The sequence below is a fragment of the Schistocerca serialis genome, chromosome 3, assembly GCF_023864345.2.
Source record: "Schistocerca serialis cubense isolate TAMUIC-IGC-003099 chromosome 3, iqSchSeri2.2, whole genome shotgun sequence".
NCBI lineage: Eukaryota > Metazoa > Arthropoda > Insecta > Orthoptera > Acrididae > Schistocerca > Schistocerca serialis.
The window spans coordinates 881659181-881679896 of NC_064640.1; the positions used below are offsets into that span (position 1 = coordinate 881659181).

General features: G+C 36.8%; 1 protein-coding gene across 4 annotated transcripts in view; it reads right to left on the reverse strand.

Moving 5' to 3' along the window:
• Positions 1 to 20716, reverse strand: part of LOC126471102 (ubiquitin carboxyl-terminal hydrolase 15-like) — a 184954-nt gene that overhangs the window by 120086 nt on the left and 44152 nt on the right. For all 4 annotated transcript variants that reach the window (XM_050099175.1, XM_050099179.1, XM_050099178.1 and 1 more), the window contains exon 5: positions 10402 to 10591. In XM_050099175.1, the coding sequence (XP_049955132.1) occupies positions 10402 to 10591 (190 nt within the window). The remainder of the gene's footprint in view (positions 1 to 10401; positions 10592 to 20716) is intronic.

Sequence of the window (20716 nt, forward strand, 5' to 3'; positions counted from 1 at the left end):
AGCAGTATGGCAACACATAAGCCTAACCTTGTTCCTCTTAGTACAATGAAAAACAAGTCCAAAGTCGCAAATTTTTTTTATTCACTTGACGACTAGTTTTGGGTCGAGGCCCATTTTCAGATCATCATAACATAGACAAAAATGGTATTTCCAAAGTTGTGAAAACCAGGTGAAAATGGGCAACAAACGGTTGCAGTGGATACAGATTGTTCATTTTAATTCAAAAAATCTGTAAGAAGCCTGTAATTACATAGTAGTACAGATCAAATTTTTTTTTCAATATTTTCAATAAAGGAACAAGTATGCACTAGAAATATGTGCATTTGTAAGAAATTAAAAACTGCAGAGCATTGCCAATAAACAGCTGACAATTTTCAGTGAACAGACTGGGAAGGATTACAAGCATGAACAATACAGTCAACACCAAACTATCTGGCTCATGACTCTCCCGCCTACTTAATTAATATCACAATAATACTTCTCCAGGATAAAATGAGGATTAATTTATTATAGGCACTGTACTTTTCCACCACTTTAACAAGACGGCACCACCTGCAATGATGTGTAGCTTTTCAAAATGTTTTACGTATCTTTTGTGCCTCTAGCACATCTAGAGTCACTATTATAAGCTACATACTGTATAGTTTATACTGAATAAATTAGCAAAACCATTCTTCAACAAATGATACTTAGAAACCATCTTTCAGCACTAACAGACAACAATGAACAAACATAGAGGGCAGCTCTGTTGGCAACTCTGTGTTCTTTGTTTCTTCAGCTGCATACCAGACATCTGAAATGCGTGCACTGTTTGATTACTGTTTTTGTGGTCCTTTGTGTTTTAATTAAATAATCTGAAATGGGTCACAAACAAAAAAAATTATAGTAACTATGGATCAGAAACTACAAGCTGTAATGTGACTCAATTTTGGGTAAGCAGCCAAAACTATTGCATTTGAATTAGGGGTAGGAAAAAGTACTGATGAGGACTGGAAGAAAAATTGAGCAGAAATTGAAAAGTGGTATGCTGCCCCAATTACTGGAAGTAGAACAAAAGTATGGAAGACAATGCTGAAAGGTAAGCAAAACAAAGTTGAGGAAGCTTTATTTTTGTGGCATGAACATTTAATAGGAAATCGTTTGCCCATTACTGTTCCAATATTTCAGGAAAAAGCACTGCAATTTCAGCAGTAAATAGGAATATTCACACTTTACTGCCAGTGAGGTACAGTTGGATAGGTGGGGAGAGAGAGAGAGAGAGAGAGAGAGAGAGAGAGAGAGAGAGAGAGAGAGAGAGAGAGAGAGAGAGAGAGAGACCATTTGTGGGGAGGCTTTATCCACTACCAAAGTGACTGTGCCATTGTTTAAATACTACCTCTCCAAGTTAATTAACAAGGAGGGAATTTCTAATACACCTGACAACCGAGGCTTAGGCTTAAGTTAATAGGGAAAACACAGAAGCCTAGAGCTTTCAAAAAATTGGGTATCACTGCCCCTAAATTACACTCATCAAAAGCAAACATGGATGAATTCAGAAATCTTTAACCTGGTTCCAAAACGAATTCGCATCAGCTGTAGAGAACTATTTGAAAAACAACAATTTACTGAGGAAAGTTCTCCTGCTTCTTGATAACACAACTTCATATTCTGTCAGTGACAAACTCAGGGATGGAGGTATCAAAGCAGTGTTTTTACCACCAAATGTGACTGATCTTTGCCAGCCAGTGGACCAGTCCACCCTTGGAATGCTAAAGAAGAAGTATCACCACTGTCTTCTCAATTCATAGATATCAGCAATTGGTAATAATGAAGACCGTGTAAATATTCTGAAGAGGATTGACTTGCTAAATGTCATAAGGTGGTTGGCCAAAGCAGGGGAAGATATTCTGAACATATCACTTGTAAGGTCTTTGAGAATTCTTTTAGACCACAAAGGTCCATGGGTGAAACCAAAGTCAAAGATGGAAGCGATGATATTGCTTCATTGTTCAAAAACATACCAGGCTGTGTGAATATTGATACAGAGGATGTCACAGAACAGGTGGTAAATGATGAAGGTGACGAACTAACTGACAATGATATTGTGGAAATGGTAATGCAGGAGGAAGCAACACAGGAAGAAGAGGCAAACTTAGATGACAGAAGAAATCTCATCCCACATTTGGAAGGGGTCAAGGCGACTGAGGCTATGCTGCAGTACATAAGCGAGGAGGAAGAAGCAAAGGCCAGCTGATATCATCTGTTTGCGTAAGTACAGGGATATTGCAGGATGAAAGAGGGCTAAAGGAGGGAAACCGTCATTTACCAAAGACTTTTTTTAAAACTTCAAACCTGTAAATTTCATGTCTGCTGTTACTCCTGGCTTTTCACATGTGTGTAATTTTACATTGATACTTTACAAAGCAGATTGTTTTATGTACCTAGGAATAATTTTTGAAGGGTGTAGTATGTATATAACAAACACTTATAACTAGCATGTATTATGTAAGAAGTCAGAAAATTTTAATAAATTGGGTTATGATATAAAAAAAGGGTGTTTTGAATGGTATGACTAGGTGTCGGAAGAGAGAATTTATAGAACTCCAGACTATCCAGATTTTTTGTTACCTGGTTTGACCTTCTGCCACATTAGGCCAGACAGTCAAGAGTCTGCTGTATATATAGGGTGAATATAATAATAATAATTGTTGTTACATCAGTACTTCAAATTATTGCTGAACAGCTCTTGATATATGATAAACAATGACAAAGTCATCCCCATGTACTACTGTAGCTTAGTTTACTTAAAACAAAGTACACTGTCTTCTTTTCTTGTTATTGATTTGACACACTGACACTCACATATAATAACTTATGTTATCTTCTCCTTCCTTTCTTTCCAGTTGTTTTTCATTCTTTTCCTATGCTTCTCTCTTCTTTCTTCTGACAGTACTGCACCAGTCTTTTTCTTTGTTTTCTCCCAGAAGCCCTACAAACATTTTACTTTTGGTCTGAATTTTCCTTTTAAGTGTCCATAGCATACAACTCTTCTCCTCCTCACTGCGTCTAATATTGGCTCTTTTCTTTCATAAACTTCTTTAGCACTTTTTTATTTCCATTTCCCATTGTCATATATTGGTCCCAAAACTTTCCCGATTATTTTCCTTTTCTTCTTTTCTATTTCACCTCATTGTTTAACTCTATTTAACAAAAGGCATTCTGGATCATAAAGACATTCTGGTCTAATTACAGAGTTTTGCAGTTATGGAAATAGCTTTATCGTTATACAAGTTTTTTGTTAACTGAAAACCCACTTCCACTTTCCCTGCTCTTGCTAAGTTAGCTTCCTTTTCCTAAGCATTTGGTTGTATTATTTGGCAACAAATTTAAATTTTACAGCCTTTTTTTATTATTCCATAATCAGCTTCCGTATATTTTGGTGCCTCATTCGCATCTGTCATCCCCACCACACCTCACCCGCCATCCACCAAACCAGATATACACAGGCTTGATTTTAAATCTGTCTCTTGTTCTGTTCTCCTCTTCCATTCCCTGATTACCTTTCCTAGTATACAACTGAACAGCAGTGGGAACATTCCATATCCTTGTCTTACACCAGTTTTGGTCTCAAAAGTTTCTGAGATTTCACTCAAAAATTAAATTTTGTATTTGTTAGTGTTTATTTTATGATTGCCACTGATTTGTTGTCAACTCCAAATTCTTTTTAAAGTGCTAAATAAAGTTTCCCTGGCTTTTGTGAAGTCTACAAATGTTATGCAAATGCTTTTGCTCACACTCTTCTATACCTGATTATAAAGTTTGTTCCGCAGATTTAAAATTTGTTGCACACAGTATAATTCCTTTCTGACCCCCCCCCCTCCCCCTCCAGGACTCTCCTAATTGCTAATCCAGTTGACTTTCCAGCCTGTTTTGTAATGCCTTCGAGAGAATTTTGTAAGTCACTGAAAGGAGGGATATTCCTCTAAAGTTGTTTGAGTAGTTTTATCTCCTTTCTTGTGGAAAGGGTGATTTAAGGCTGTTTTCCAATATTCTGGTATAATTTCTGTTTTCTAGACTTTTTGGAAGGCTCCATTAGCTTCTTGACTATTCCAGAAACTGCAATATCCACATTTCAGCAGTCACTCATTCTTCAGATCTTTAATGATGCTTTGGATTTCAGCCATGCTGAAGGGGCCAAGTTTGTGTAAGTGCACCCCAGATTTTGTTCTAAGAATTTTGCTCTTGATCCTCCACAATTTAACAACTTCTTGAAATAGCTTTCTAACATTTCACAGTTTTCTTGGTTGTTTATGACTTACTTTACATCTTAATTTTTGAAGCACATGTTAAGTGGTTGGTAAGTTTGGAGGTTTTGTTTAAAAGTTTTAATGAAGTTCCTGGTATTGTTCTTTTGGAGGTCTTCCTCATTTACTGATAGCTGGTTCCTTCAAACTTTCATTTGATTGCCCTTATGGTTTTTGATGTATGACACCTTTGTTTTTAAAGTTGATAAAGTCATCACTTACTTTGGTGGGGTACCATTTCTGCCAGGCCTTTTTTCTAAGCAGTAATACTTTTTTGACATTGTTCATTCCATGATTTGTGGTTTTTGTCTTTTCTGAATGGTGCTATTTCAAAAGTGGGTTTGACTAATTTCATTTTAACCTCCTTCTAGACTTCTGAGATGATATTTAGCTGTTCCTGGAATTCTTGTTTCTTAATTTTCAGAGTTTCAGTATCAATTTTATGAAGCCTATGCTCTTGTCTCGGAGCCTTGCTTGTGGAAAAAATGACATTTTATTGTGATTAAATAGTGATCTGTTTCTATATTTGCACTGTTTCTAACTTTTATGTTCATGAATTCTTCTTCATTCGTAACCCATCTGCTGCTGTGGGCATGTATACACGTCATGCTACACCATTCCCTAGGTGTTGTGGACTTGTATACGCACGCCACTTCGATTTTCCTACACTGCTATGGACATCTGAATGCATCCTGAACCACCGAGTTCTCACTGCTGCTGATGAGTTACTTTCACATCTTCTAGAACATAAGAAGTTTCGATTTATCATATAACGTATGTGCCTCATTGCGTGCTATGATTTGCAGAAAAGTTCGCTTTGATAGCTTGAATCGTTTGAGATATGATGACTGTTATGACCACATGATGCGCAACATCCAAGGACACGAATAGATGCATGGCACGCAAGCGTCCTTCATATATAAAACCCAATAACTCGAGAGCGAAATGAGACATCCTTCTGCTTTCAATTTTAAATAAAATTTCAATATATTTCCTATATCTCGTTTAAACAATGGAAAATCCAGGGTGAAATGAAACAATATTGTGAAAAGGAAAGTTGCTACTCACCATATAATGGAGATGTGCGTGAGTTGCACTCACGTGTGTGTGTGTGTGTGTGTGTGTGTGTGTGTGTGTGTGTACAGTCTTTTTGTTGTGCCTATCTGTGACTCAGCATATCCGCTATACTGTCAGTAGCACCTCTCCTTTTCACAATATTTCTACATTTCATTTACTGTGATGTATGAGCTAAAATCAACCATATGCAAAGTTCACACAAGGCATTTTTACCTCTGCAGTATCTTTAAAATTTCATGCAATGTTTTACTTAATTTGATGCAGCAAAGTAACTACGGCACATAACAAGAAGAAATTCAGTCCTGTATCAAGCAAAGATATCAGACTGTAAGATGTTGAAAAAAATCAATTTTTTCACCTAACTGTTTTCTTAAAAATGGATGATAAGGATTTCATAGCAGTCGGCAAGTCTGCATGGGTGGAACTGGGCATGTTGTTCCCAACTGTCTGTCGGATATAAACCCACTAACGTGAGAATGAAATATTATTCTGCTCTCAGTTTTGAATAAAATTTTGGTATCTTGTCTACAATTCATTCACAGCAATTTATAAGCTAAAATCAACCATACACAAAGTTCACACACAGTTTCACCTCTGCAAACCCTTTAAAATTTTGTGCAATGTTCTACTTAATTTGATGCAGCACAGTTAGCATGAGGGATAACAAAAAGAAATTCAGTTCTTTATAAAGTGCATATATCAGGCTGTAAGATGAGCAAAAATCAAAATTTTCAGCTAATATGTTTTTGAAAAATCTGATGATAAGTACTTCACATCAGCTGGAACACCGTCTCTCTGCACAGGCACAAACATTTGGCAAGCAGTACAGCCACAACAAATGCAGGCTCAGCATGGAGGGCAAAGAGCTTATTAGTAGCAGAATAACAGTTATCTGAAATTTTCCTAGGTTTGTATTAGTTGAGTTTCAAGTTTTCTGTTTCCTCAGCAGTTTCTTAAAATTTGTGGACATGAATTTGATGTTGGACCTCTGTGTAGTTCTATTAGTCTTTCCCCATTTTTATTTGTTCTTTTGTGTGCTAGATACTCTTTAACAGTTTTCCAGAATTTTCTTTCTTTTCCACTCTTAGCACTGAAGTCTCCTATTTTTTTAAAAAAACATTTTTCAACTGAATCTTTGATAATCATGTTCCAGTGATTCCCATAAGTTTTCAACTCTTTCTGGATTCCTTTATCACCCTCATTTATTAGAGCAAAAGTTTATTAAGATGTAAGGCTTATTCGCACATCATACATTAAGAACTGAGAGCCTTTTGCTTGGAGAATCAAAGATCTATGACTGAATTTACTGCTGTTCTGCTGACAATGAATCCTGTTCCGAGATGTGGAATACCTTTCTTTACTTTGAGAATCCTATATCTCTCAGATTCTATAATGTCTTCATCTGTGTATCTTATTTCCTGACCAGCCAGGAGTTGTGTTTGATATTCAACTAATACTTTAAATAGTTATTTTAGTTTCCCCGTTTTCAAAAGTGTGTTTATATTTAGGGCACCAGGGAAGAATATCCTTTTTGTCCTTAATTTACATATAAGGCTTAGAAGAACACTGCAAATCCTTCACTTTGCACATTGTTCTAGGCTCCCGAGAATTCGATGGCCCGTATGCACTGCTTTCTGTGATAAAGGATTTCTTTTTTAAATTATGTCCTGGGGTAGTTCCATTTGAACAAATTTCCATCATCAGCTATTTGATATTCTTGTTCGTGGTCTGATGTGCGCCAATTCACATTTAAAACTGAGATTATAAGTCCCAGAGTATTATTTCAGCTGCCCCTCACTACAAAACTGCCAAGTTACAAATGTATGTGACAAAGCTGTTCACAACTAAATTCTTCATATAATACTGTTACAATCCAAACTACAGTAAAAAATGGGCAATTTTTTTATACCCATGGCCTTTCAGTGTTGCATTTGTTAACCTAGCACCAGATCTTCAAACTTTATATCCAAAATATCAACACAGTAATGAAAAGATACAAATTTGAAATGACAAAATCAGACAAAGGAGTATTGACACAGACTTTAGACCAAGCCTGGCAAAGTGTGGTTCATGAGTCATTCTCCTTGAGTGAGTCCTTCCCCCTCCAACTCAACTTGTGTGGTGTCATCACGACCTCATCACAGCCAAGTCAGCCAATTGCAGGGACGACTATCTGTCATCTCGAATCGTGAGCTCCAGCTACTCCCTATACACGAACAACACAAGACATACACTACTAAAACTCTGATCTTTATTTGGATATTTATCCCAAACTCTTACACCTGCATTAACTACAGTATTATGTAATGGATAGTTTGCCACCCATGATATAGAAGATATGTTGAGTTGTAGACAGAAAAAACAAAAAGACTGCTATAAATTTGAGAATTCGGCCAAAACGCCTTCTTCTAAAGTACAAGTGAGTTTCCTAATTCAAAAGGAGGTCTCTGGGCTGGAAGCACAAATTTATAACAGTCTTTTTGTTGTGCATGTCTGCGACTCAACATCGCTTCTATATGGTGAGTAACAATCTACTCCTTTCATAACATTGTCATTATTCCAGCCTGGACTTCCCATTGTTTAATCACATTAATGAATTTGAATATTCAGGTTAGATTTATTTAACTTGGTCTTGAAAAGTTCTGCAATATTGATTTCAATTTGTGTTGTGGAAAGAAGTTCAAGTTCCAATGACTCAATGGTCACTGCATTACACTGATCAGATCTGAAGTACTACTTTCAAGAAAACGTACTCTCACAAATATATGATGATCTGGGGGGTGGTGGGGTGGGGGAATACTTTAGGAGAGAAGTCTGAGTTTTGGGTAGTCTTATGATCTGACTTCAAAAATTGCAGAATCACTTCTTGCTCTGTATAGGATGAACAGATTGTTTTGTTGGAGATCACTTCTATCACTTCCAAAATTAATTTTTATTGGATCATTAAAGAAAATGATAAATGGTTCTAGAAGTTTAAAATCTGTAAAGTTACTATGAAACTCACTGGAAATTTCATCAACAATGCAAGAAAATCTTAAAAATTTTACATCATTGTATTCTTGGTTCAATTCACAGCAACTCCGGAAATGACACAAATTTTCCTTGTTTAGTTGCAATTTAAACAACATAAGTTTACATTGGAATCCATTAACACCTACAAACATATCAGTAAATATGGTGTTCCTTTCCTTTCCAATGCAAATTCAAATTACTTCCATGATTTGCAAAATATGTTAGAAATGCTAATCTTGATAAAAAAATTAAAAAATCCTTTTGAATCTTTTAGCTTAGTTTCAAATTCTGTAGCACCAAGTTTTACCTCTTTGTTCGAAACTTGGAAACTTATTTTTTTAAATGGGGGGAAAAAAAGAGAGAAGCATTTTCCTGCACTCAACTCAATTTAAGAATTAAAAAGCATTTCAGATCAGCTGCTTCCAAAACCTATTTAAATTTTCAATGAGATAGAGCTCAATTACCTCTTGTATTATATTGATACTTTTTGTTACATCTTTCACTGTGGTCAGCATTCTGACACCCTTCCCACATAGGGCTTACTGCTGAATAATGCAACGAAAGATAAGCAATTTATTCAGTGTTATCTTAATTCAGCAATGGATCCTTTTTCACTATCAACTATAGTTGAAGCACCCTCAGTACAAACTGCAGAGTATTTAAAAAAAACCACCAATTTTGTCAACAAACTTTTTAACTGCTTTGAAGATAATGAAACCTCTTGTTCTGAGCAATGAAACTACAGTCAGTAATTCTCTGTGAACAGAAAACTCGTCCAATACTACACAAATTAAAATTAGTAGTCGACTAAATTTTGTTCATTCAGTACTCTCATCTACACAAGAAGAATAACGTCTATATTTTGTGTTAAATCATGTAGTTTTTTTTATGCTATGCCTCATGTGAGGAATTCAATTTTTTACAGCGTTTCATGACAATGCGACTGTTTTAAATTGTTTAGCTGCTTCGTCATCACCAAAAGCATTTGCCATTTCTCTCGCACATTTTTTTCGTGAGTACACTGTTGCTCAAGCATTTTTGAGCTTTTGTTTAATTTAAGCATACAGTATAAGATGCAATTAAATTCTTTTTCTTTAGGACTCGATGAGCATGACACGCTCTCTCTCTCTCTCTCTCTCTCTCTCTCTCTCTCTCTCTCTCTCTCTCTCTCTCTCACCCCCCCCCCCCTTCTCCCCATTCACTAAAGTGCATCATTCTTCACAAGAGTACCGCTCACGTGGTGCTTCAAGGAGTAAAGAGAGATGTCGAGCAAGATTACTGCCATTGCTTTGAATTCTGTACTTCTTCAGTGCTAATCATTGGTGTTTTTCATACGAACTGTATACGAATAAGTACTTAATCTGGCACTCCTCACCAAAAACATGGTTCTCCAGTACTCTTCCTTTACAATATTCGTAGATCAAGAAAAATCAGAATCAAAACCAGAATAGTAAATAACAATCATATTCAAAATGACAACCTGACCGATAGCCCATTGTTAAAGAGGCTAAATCTGGACAGAACACAGAGCACAGAGCAAGTGGACCAATGAAACAGCAATGCCTCTTCAAAGTAGGGAAGCTAGTGAACATGCAAGAATCTAAGCTTTAAGGAAACAGTCGAAGAGACACTGCCTCACTTGATTGCTGCTAAACAAGAAAACCACAGGCTGTGGAGAGGCCTTGATGACACCATACAATTAGAGCTGGAGAGCATAACATCCACTGGAGCGCAATGACTTGTGAGCCACATTTTGCCAGGTTGTTTTAAACCTTAGAGCCTGACTTCCAGTGGCATTACAAGCACTAACATTATTTCATTATGTCAGTACATTTAAAATAACTCAATTTGAATAGAGAAAACAATGTTAGTTAAATATGACCATAGAATCTTCTTGAACAAACCTTCTTCCATACCAAAATATAGAGCAAAGAAAGAAAAAAGTTCATGAGTGTTACCATACTTTCTCTGAGCACTCACTCTTCAACTTAAACAGTAAGCAGTAATAAAATAAAAAGTAATTCATTACCTCTTTCGGGGGTATTGGGCTGAAAACTTTGTGGCAAGCACTAGAATCTGATTCACATACAACCCTTCTTCATTAACGGTAGAGTTTTCATTCAGTTCAGTATAGTCTTGACTATTGAAACAGGCCATTAGTTTCACAGGTGTAGATGGTGGAATTCTGAATGCCCTTTTCATGAACTCAATAATGTGTGCTGAAATAAAGTGAAAATAAAATGTTCATGTACATTCCACTCCTCATAACTCACAATTTCATAACATTAACGAATCATTAATTCATTACTGAAATAATGAAACACTGCACCATACACATGTTTGTTCCCACCCTTGCACCCCCATCATTCTTAGCATGAAGTGTTTCAAGAATTTATTCTCACTGTCAAGTGCAAATATTCACATGAGTATTTCATGTGATGTTTGCATCTGTGTTGCTCAACTCTGTTGCTCTGCAGTCATCTTTTTTTATGTTAAACTTCAATCAGAGAAAATAGGTCTTGGGACATTTTCTACATGCTGACATTAGAAATAGTATACTTTGTCTGTCTACTTACATGTACTGTTCCTCCTCCATTATTTAGAAAACCACACACATGCAAACCATCACTCACCCTGTTTCTTTAGTAAAATGAAAATACGTGACAAAGATAGTATGACTTCACAAAGAGTTTGCATACAGTCTGCAGTGTTATATTTTCTGTGGATTACATTATTTACATAAAGCTATCACTTATAAATTTAATCTTACCATTACTGACTTTTAAATTATTGATTAATCTCTACATTTAATTTAGTTGAAAATATTGAGTAGAGTTTATGAAGAATGAATATATGGAATTTACAGTAGTTATTACAATAATTACTGTAAATTTGCAGTAGTTATTATAACAACAAGTGCAAATTCCATAAATATGTTCATTCTTCATAGATTTTACTCTATATTTGCAACAAAATAGAAAATAAAGCATAATTGATAATTTAGAAGTCTGTAACTGTCAGAAATGGTAAGATAAAATTTATAAGTGACAGCTTTATATAAATAATGCAATCCATAAAAAATGTAACACCACAAACTGTATGCAATCTCTTTGTGAAGCCATACTGTCATAATATCTTTGTAAGATATTTTCATAAAAAAAAACAACAGTTTGTGTGTATGTGCGTAGTTTTCTGAATAATGGAGGAACAGTACCTGTAAGCAGACAGACGAAAAATACTATTTCTGACATCAGCATGTAGAAAACATTCCAAAACTTATTTTGTCTGTTTTCGAATTGCAGTTCAACCTCAAAAAACATGACTGCAGTGCAACAGAGGTAGAACAACATGAACGCAAACACACAAAAAACTAATGTCAATATCTGCATTTGACAATGAGAATAAATTCTCGAAATGTGCCATATTAAGCATGAAAACGTATGTAAATGATGCATTGTTTCAATATTTAAATCACAAATGATCCAATTTCAGGTTTTCCAAGCACGATGCTCATAATGAATGAAATTAAATCATTAATACATAATTATCGGAAAACTTCACAAAACTTTCTGTACAACAAATGCATGAAATAGAAATTAAAAGTGCGACAAGAAGAAAATGCTGTCAGTATCAAAAAAAGTAATAGTACCGAATATTGCTTACACCCTATGAACTTTTCACAGTTCCTGGAAATGCATATAGTTTGGATGGAGTTTGAGATTAAAAAGCTAAATATTTTACTATTCATCTAACACCCCAAGTGCACTTGCAAATACAAGTGTTTGCTCTACATTCATTCAAAAGCGATATTTACAAATTCTCTGTTCTGAATGGCATTTTTCAACACAGAAATCACAGATAAGGCATTTGACAATTTATTTTCAAACTGATATTCTTCATTCAGTTCACAGTATGGGATTCACTTTGTTACATTTATCTAGTTTATTTTATTCTTCCCTATAAACGTTAGAAAATCTTCATTACTCAGACAATTGTGCTCCGATGTCATGAACAGCTTAGGTGCATTTTCCAACAGTTGTCAAGATCTTATATCACACAGTGGTGACACTGTAAGAACTACTTCAGATTTAGGATTTAGAATTCCAAGTTAATACTGACAAAGCCAGTTGTTACAAGGTCCAGCAACACTGAGTAGTTTAAGATTTATATAATGCTGCTGTTTTCTCTAGATCTCTGTTCAACCTTTCAATGGCATTCAATAGCCACGAGATGGAAAACTTGCTTGGATTTCAGAGATAAACTGACGAGCTACACACACACACACACACACACACACACACACACACACACACCCCTAAGACCATCCGACATAGTGCCAGCTAGACTGACAGTGCCAATGCTATTTTTCAGCAGCTGGTTGTGGTGAGGGTGGGGTGGGTAGAGGGAGGGGGAGAGGGAGGCAGGAGGCTTGGAGAGGAACTGGGGGTGGGCAGCTAGCAGCTCTGAGGGAGGCCAATTTGCCAGCTAGGAATGCTGGAGGGAGGGGTGGCAAGTATAGTTTCAGCAGTTGGTGGGAAGTGGCACATGCTGAAGGTGTTGCGGGGACATGAATTGGGAAGGTGTGACAGGACAGAGGAAGGGGAAACTGTTGGGTGGAGGGTGCAGGGACAATGGGCTACTTGAGATCGAAGCCAGGATGATTACAGGAGCAGAGGATGTGTTGTACAGGGTAACTCCCATCTGCGTAGTTCAAAGAAGTTGGTAGTGGAGGGAAGAATCCAGATGGTTCGGGTTGTGAAGCAGCCATTCGAATTGTACATGTTGTGCTCAGCTGCCTATTGTGCCACTGGGTGGTCAACTTTGTTCCTGACAACAGTTTGGCAGTGGCCATTCATCCGGGTGGGCAGCTTGTTGGTAGTCACACACCAACATAAAAGGCTGTGCAGTCTTTGCAGCAGAGTTGGTATATGACATGGCTGCTTTCACAGGTAGCCCAGCCTCTGATAGGGTAGGATAAGCCTGAGCCTGTGACAGGATTGGAAGAGGTGCTGAATTGGTGGATTGTGCAGGTTTTACACCTTGGTCTGCCACAGGAATACAATCCATCTGGTAAGAGGCTGGGAGTGGGAAGGGTGTAGGGATGGACTAGGATGTTGTGCAGGATCGGTGGGCAATGGAACACCACTTCAGGAGCAGTAGGGAGGATCTTCAGTATGATGTCCTTCATTTCAGGATAGGATAAGAGAGAATCAAAGCCCTGGCAAAGGATATGGTTCAGTTGTTCCAGTCCAGGGTGATACTGGGTGATGAGGGGGGGGGGGGGGGGGGGGGGGGAGGGCGCTTCCTTTGTAGCTGATTCTTGGTGGTGGTGGTGGTGGTGGGAAGAGGATTGGAGGTGTGCGAGGGTATGGCATGGGAAATCTGTTTGTAGATTCCTAAAAATCCCTCCCATACAGCCTAATCACCTGTGGACGACATAACTGTAGTGACAAGAACTTCCCTGTATAGTATGCTGAAGGTATCGCTAAGGCCTTCATAGATTGGCAATAACCCCCACAACTAGCCCAACAGATTTCCCGTACCATATCGTCACACACACCCAACCTTCCCACCACCAGCCACTACAACTACACCTGCCATTCCTAGCCAGCAAACTGGCCTCCCTCTGAGCTGCTAGCCACCCATCCCACCTGACACTACCCCCACCACAACCAGTCCACCTGCCTCAAAATAGTATTAGCACTGTCATTCTAGCTGGCACCATGCAGGGACATAGAATAGAACAGAATGTAATGGAACAGAATAGAATTAGAATAGAATATTTCTATTCATATTTCAGTATTTTTCATACAATTGGCTTCGTCAAAGTTTACAGTGGAGTCAATTTTTATACAATCATCAATTACATATACAGAAAATAACCCAGGAAATAACTAGTTTATTTCAGAAATAAAAGATTTTCTGTACTACTCAGGAAAAACATACATTACACTGATTAGTTTTAAGGTATTCTTCAACTGAATAGAATTCACTGTATTTCTGCCAAGTTTGTAATATGCTATTATACTTATTTATCGGTACTGTACAAGCTGAGTATGGGAACTTATTGAAACATTCTGGCTATCTTCTTCTGCCATCATAAATTACATTTAGCTTCTGGGGAATTGTCCCAGAACAATATTCCATACTGCAGATGAGAGTGGAAGAAAGCAAAACATTACTGGAGCAGCAACTGTTTGCTGACACTGTTCATCAATTTGTACATTAAAAAAAGGTATACTAGCTAGTTTGCTGCACAGATAATTTGTGTGTTCTTCCCAAAAGAGTTTTTGGTCTATGAACAGTTCAAGTAGCTTTACAGTTTTATTTTGATTTTTAGTTACCTTTGGATTAAAAATTATTTCTTCTGTTTTTGTTTGGTTCATGCATAGCTGATTGGCCTGACATCACTGATTAGTCATTTGCATCATTTCTCTGTTGTTAGCATGTACATTTTGTAAAATCACACCTATTGTTATTGATGTCATGCTGATGACATATAGTATATTTTTACACAGTACATAATGTGAAAAGCCATTAATGTAGACAATTAACAGGAAAGGCCCAACAACAGAGTCTTGGGGTAGTCCTCTTTTTTTATTGGGGGCACTGATGATCTCTGCTGATTTGCATACACAAGCTGTAACCTATTACTCAAAAAGATTTGAAAAAACTGAGTGATTTACCTTCTATGCCACAATATTCTAACTTTTTGATGATTTTGCTATGTGACACTGAGTCAAATGCTTTGCTTAAATCAATAAGTGTTCCAGATGTAGGTAGCCTTTTTCCATACATTTCATAAACATAACTCATCAAAGCTTAACTTGCTTTTACAGTTGAGAGATGAGACCTGAATCCAAACTGTTGCCCATTTAAAATTTTGTTGTTTTCAAAATGGCTGTATATCTGTTTATGCATACAATTTTTTGTTATCTTGGGTATGGTTAGTACTATTGAAATGTGTCTGTAGTTACTTGTGAAGTTTTTATCACCTTTTTTATGCATAGGTAATGTAATTGTGAGCTTAAGGCATTCTGGGAAAATTCCTTTTTCTATTACTCTGTTACACAGTGAAAGAAGTGGCATTTTGATTTCCTTTCCTATATACTTTATGATTAAATTACTGAGCCCAAAATAGTCTTCTGTTTTGGAATTGCTTAGTTTGTGTATCAATTTATGAATTTCATTAAGACAGTAACAGTTAACTGACTTTAAATAAATAACCTTTTTTCTCTCTTTGTCCTTAAATCTATGTCAATATCACCTATAATTATAATTTTATGCTGTTTATATTTGGACAACTGCAATGTTGAAGCATTAATTTTTTTATATAAATACTATTTCATCAGAACCTGGTGTTTGATAAAATGACACAATTACAATTTTGTGTGTGTGCATTACCATACCAGGTACTACAAATGTACCTTCAAGGCATATTCTACTAATCTTCTATGACTGAGTAATGCAAATCAAGACAGCTTTTAAAGTAGATTGAGACCCTACCATGTCACATGCTTGTTACAAGCAAGTAGCTTGTTACAAGCAAATATCCAAGTGGAACAAACATGTCTATTTCAGACTCTTTCACCCACATGTTCACTGATACACAAAACACTGCAGTTGATTTTATGAAGCCAGTATTGCAGTTCATTGACTTCACTTCTAAGAGACTGTACATTTATATGAAGAAGGAGAATACTGTTATTAACACAGAATAGTGTTTTGATTTCACTGTGTCTTGCATGTTCATTTATTTCCACCGGGTGTTCTAAAGCACAGTTACCTGAATGAGTTAGTGTGCTACAGTTTCCTCTTAACATGGTTTCTACCCTTCCTTCCCTCCTTATGATGTTTTCCCTATTTAAAAAAAACACGGTACATTAACATGCATGGAAGGACTGTCTCTTAAAACAAGACCGTTCCATTCACGAATTTCATTTATAATCTTGTTTCTCTCTTGACAGAGAAATTTGTTTTCATGGTAATTCTGATGCTCACCATGTTCACTGTACAGACTTTTCTCTAATCGACTAATATCTATTACATTGTATTCCTCATAAGTGGAACATAGTTGTTTGATTTTAATGTTGGTTTTGTGGATCTCTTTGTTAACATGCGAATTAAATATTAGGTCATGTCTGTGAGGTATCATCAAAACAACATTGTTTTTTGTCTTATTTACATCTAAAAAACTTCTCCAAAACCTGTTACACAATTTTTGGCTTCATTATGTGCTACATTGTTTGCACCAGTCACACAAACGAACAAAATCACTGTTCTTCAATATATTCGTATCTCCTGAGACATCTTCAATTGTGTTTTTCATTCTTGCTCTGGGTTTCACAATTCCAGCTGCATGAAAGTCCATATTCACATCCTGTAAAATAATAGCTAGCTTTCTTCAGTGGTTGTCCACTAGAAATAGCAAACTGCATTTCTTTGTCCAGTGAAACTTCCTGGCAGATTAAAACTGTGTGCCCGACCGAGACTCGAACTCGGGACCTTTGCCTTTCGCGGGCAAGTGCTCTACCATCTGAGCTACCGAAGCACGACTCACACCCGGTACTCACAGCTTTACTTCTGCCAGTATCTCGTCTCCTACCTTCCAAACTTTACAGAAGCTCCTCTGCCAGGAAGTTTCATATCAGCGCACACTCCGCTGCAGAGTGAATATCTCATTCTGGAATCTTTGTCCAGTGTTTATGACTGCTGCTAACTTTAATTTTACAACTTTCCATTTTGTGACCTTCACACTGGCTGGAATATTTGCTTTCAACATCACGTAGTCATTTCTGTTTTCTGATAGCATGCTAAACCTGTTTTTGCACACAATATTAGTTTCATATAATGAATTTTGTTGAGAGTGCAGCACTTTTTTGTCCACTTTGTTAGGGATTTCTTGAGAAATATGAAGTCTTTGAGTTGTTAAGACACTTCTGGCTGTTGATTGCACAGGGAAGTTTTACTGAATTATTTACACACTTTTGGAAGTTATTTACACTGGGAAGAAGGTAGTGCACTGTAACCACTTGTACACACGAGTTTCATATCATTTGTTGTTTTCTGTATCACTTTTGAACCTAGTAATCTGCTTCTAATACTGCTTGAAGCCTATGTTTGTAACTCATAATTTTCAATTTAAGATTAGTATTTTCTCACCTCGAAATATTAACAATTTCCTGTAGGCTTTTTAAACATTTGTTTGACTTCTCAATTGCACCTTTAAACTTATCGCAATCACTGTTTTTTATAATGTAACTATAACTTTTAGTCATATTGCTATTTCCTGCTTCTACACTTGGCGATACCTTGGAATGAAAATGTGTGTGTGTGTGTGTGTGTGTGTGTGTGTGTGTGTGTGTTCCATCCACTAGCTCATCAAATGATAACTCTAAGAGCTAGCAACCTTTCCTTCTTCTGTATGTGCCTATCGACAACTCAACACTTCTGCTTTTTGGTGAGTAGTCTCCTTTAATCCTAAAGTATTTGCATTCTACAAGAACTTTACAACAACTCTTTCAGTGTCATTCCTCATTTATGCTACATCATCTTAATCTCAGTCTTTCTTTATATCTGTTGTTGTTGTATTTGGTCTGAGAACTGAAGTGATGCGGCTCTCAAGACTAGTCTATTGTGTGCAGGACTCATCACCTCTGTATAACTACTGAAATCTACATACATTTGAACCAACTTACTGCAATCAATATTTGGTTACCACAACTTTCACTTAACCCCACCTATCCACCATATACTTCCCACCACTACCAAAATTACTTTTTTTTTTTTTTATACATGAGGACATGCCCCAACAACCACTCTCTTATTTTAATCAAGTTGTGCCATAAATTTCTTTTCTCTACAATTCAACTCAACATCTCTTCACTATTTACCCTACATACCCATCTAATCCTAAACCTTCTCCTATATAATTTAATTTATTTCATAACTATCATCTTTCCTCCCCCCCCCCCCCCCCCCCATGAACTAACTGATGTCATCCCCTTCTTGCTACTGTCAGTATGCATTTTATATATCTCTAACTTGAACATCATACGTTATTTTGCTGGCCAAATAACACGACTCATCTACTTTTAATATCTCATTCTCCAATCCAATTCCCTCTGATTTGTCCAAGTTAAATTGATACATTACAATATCCTTGTTTTACTTTTGCTGATATCCATCTTATATACTCTTTTCAAAAAAATCCATTCTGTTCAACTGATCTCCCAAGTTCTTTGCTATTTCTGACAGGATTATAATGTCATCACCATACATCAACATTCACTGCCTGTTCTATTTCAACAACTCAGATGACAAGCTAGTAACAGAGAAGGGGAGGCTGAAAGGTGATAGGTATATATAGTTGGGCTATATAAAGGAAACAAACTTGAATGCAATATTATGAAAAGGAAGAGGAAAGACAAATATGAGGTGGTAGATATGATAACACGAGAAGAATTTGATAGGGGAAATCTGAGAAAGGCTACAATACTGTCACACTTCCTTCTCACCCTATTGCTTCCCTTTCATGCCCTTCAATTCTTGTACCTACAGTCGGGTTTCTGCGCAAGCTATATAGATAGCATGTCACCTTGTATTTTATCTATACTACCTTCAGAAATTCACTGCATGTATTCCAGTGGACACTGTTAAAAACTCTCTCTACATCTCTACAAAAAATGGAATCCAAACCAACCCCTCTGCGAGGTCAGCACCTACCAGTCTTTCCACTCTTCAGTAATTAATTTGTGTCATTATTTTGCAGCCATGACTTATTAAACTGATGGTTTGATAATATTCACATTTTTCAATGCCTACCTTCTTTCGAATTGGCATTGTTACATTTTTTCTTGATGTCAGAGAGTATTACATACAAAGTCAAATAGTTCTGCCATAGTTGGTTCTCCCAAGGATCTCAATACTTCTGATGGAATCTCATCTACTCCAGGGGCCTTGTCTCCAGTTAGGTCTTGCAGTTTCCTGTCAAACTCTTCTCAAATTACCGTAAGGACCACCTCATCTTCATCTATTTCCTCTTCCTTTTCCATAATATTGTCTTCAAATTGGTTTCCTTTGTATAGCCCTTCTATATATTCCTTCCAGCTTTCAGCCTTCCCTTTTCTGTTTAGTATTGGCTTGTCATCTGAGCATTTGACACTCACACAAACCACTTCTCTTTTCTCCAAAGCTTTCTTTAATTTTCCTATATGCAACATCTGGCTTCATGCATGCTTCTACAGCTTTGCATTTCTACTCTTGCCATTTCTGCTTTGTCATTTTGCAGTTCCTGCCAATCTCATTTTTAGACACCTGTATTTCTTTTTGTGTTCCCATATAACAGTTGTTGTTTAAAATACTACTCCAAATAATGAGAGTACCAAAATTCAGTGTGGTACAAATTTTTGGGGCTGTCTGCAAATTACCAGGTGATTTTTCATCCTGAAGTGTACAGCTTGATGAGCATTCAATGTTTCTACAAGAAACATTGTCTGGAGATAGCTTGCAAGAAACAAAAAACATTCTCTGGAGATCCCAGGCAATTTCTTGCAACCTTATAAAAAAAAACTTGGTGAAATCTTTTTGAATGATCAATTTTCTGTTACTATTCAAGACAAGCTTTTAAGTAGTTACTTGTACTGAACTCTGCAACAATCTTTTTGTAGAGGATACCTCATTAGTATTGACTTGTATCATCAATGGCCCTAGTATTAACATAAGAAGTAATTGATGGCAACTGATAGTCTCTTATAAACAATGGACAGTGCCTTATATACGGTGTTAAGGCACAACACAGCTGAGTGGCTAATGCCTTCATTCGCCTTCTGCTCAGGGATCTATAATACAGATATGGTTTGTGATTCATTATCTGGTGATAGCTGGCAGGTTCAGACACACTGCATGCCATAGCCCAGTCTATGCACAAGTCACAAAGTGAAACAGTCTCCACCTACGAGTTCTATCACTACTAGACCATTCTGAAACTGGTATCTCTGCTCCCCTGGTATTTTCCATATTTGGAGGTGACTGGCTAAATTACTAAATTTTGTGTATGTTCCACATCCAAACAGCACACAATGTAATTCTGATTAATTTTTTATTGTTGGGATTCGGAGTTGTATACACCATTTTGAAAGAGACCATTGTAGCCTATGCAATTTATTCACAAAATCCACTAGTGCAACATTGGGTGGTTGGCCGAATGTAAGTTAAGGCACTAAGCAGTAAGGTCATCAGTACCTCGATCCCAGGGTAGTTCGTTCGGAATTAGGGACGTCCACAAAGTATGTGTTCTGATGATGAAAGTACAGAGGAGTGTTAAGACCAAGGCACTGAAGCCA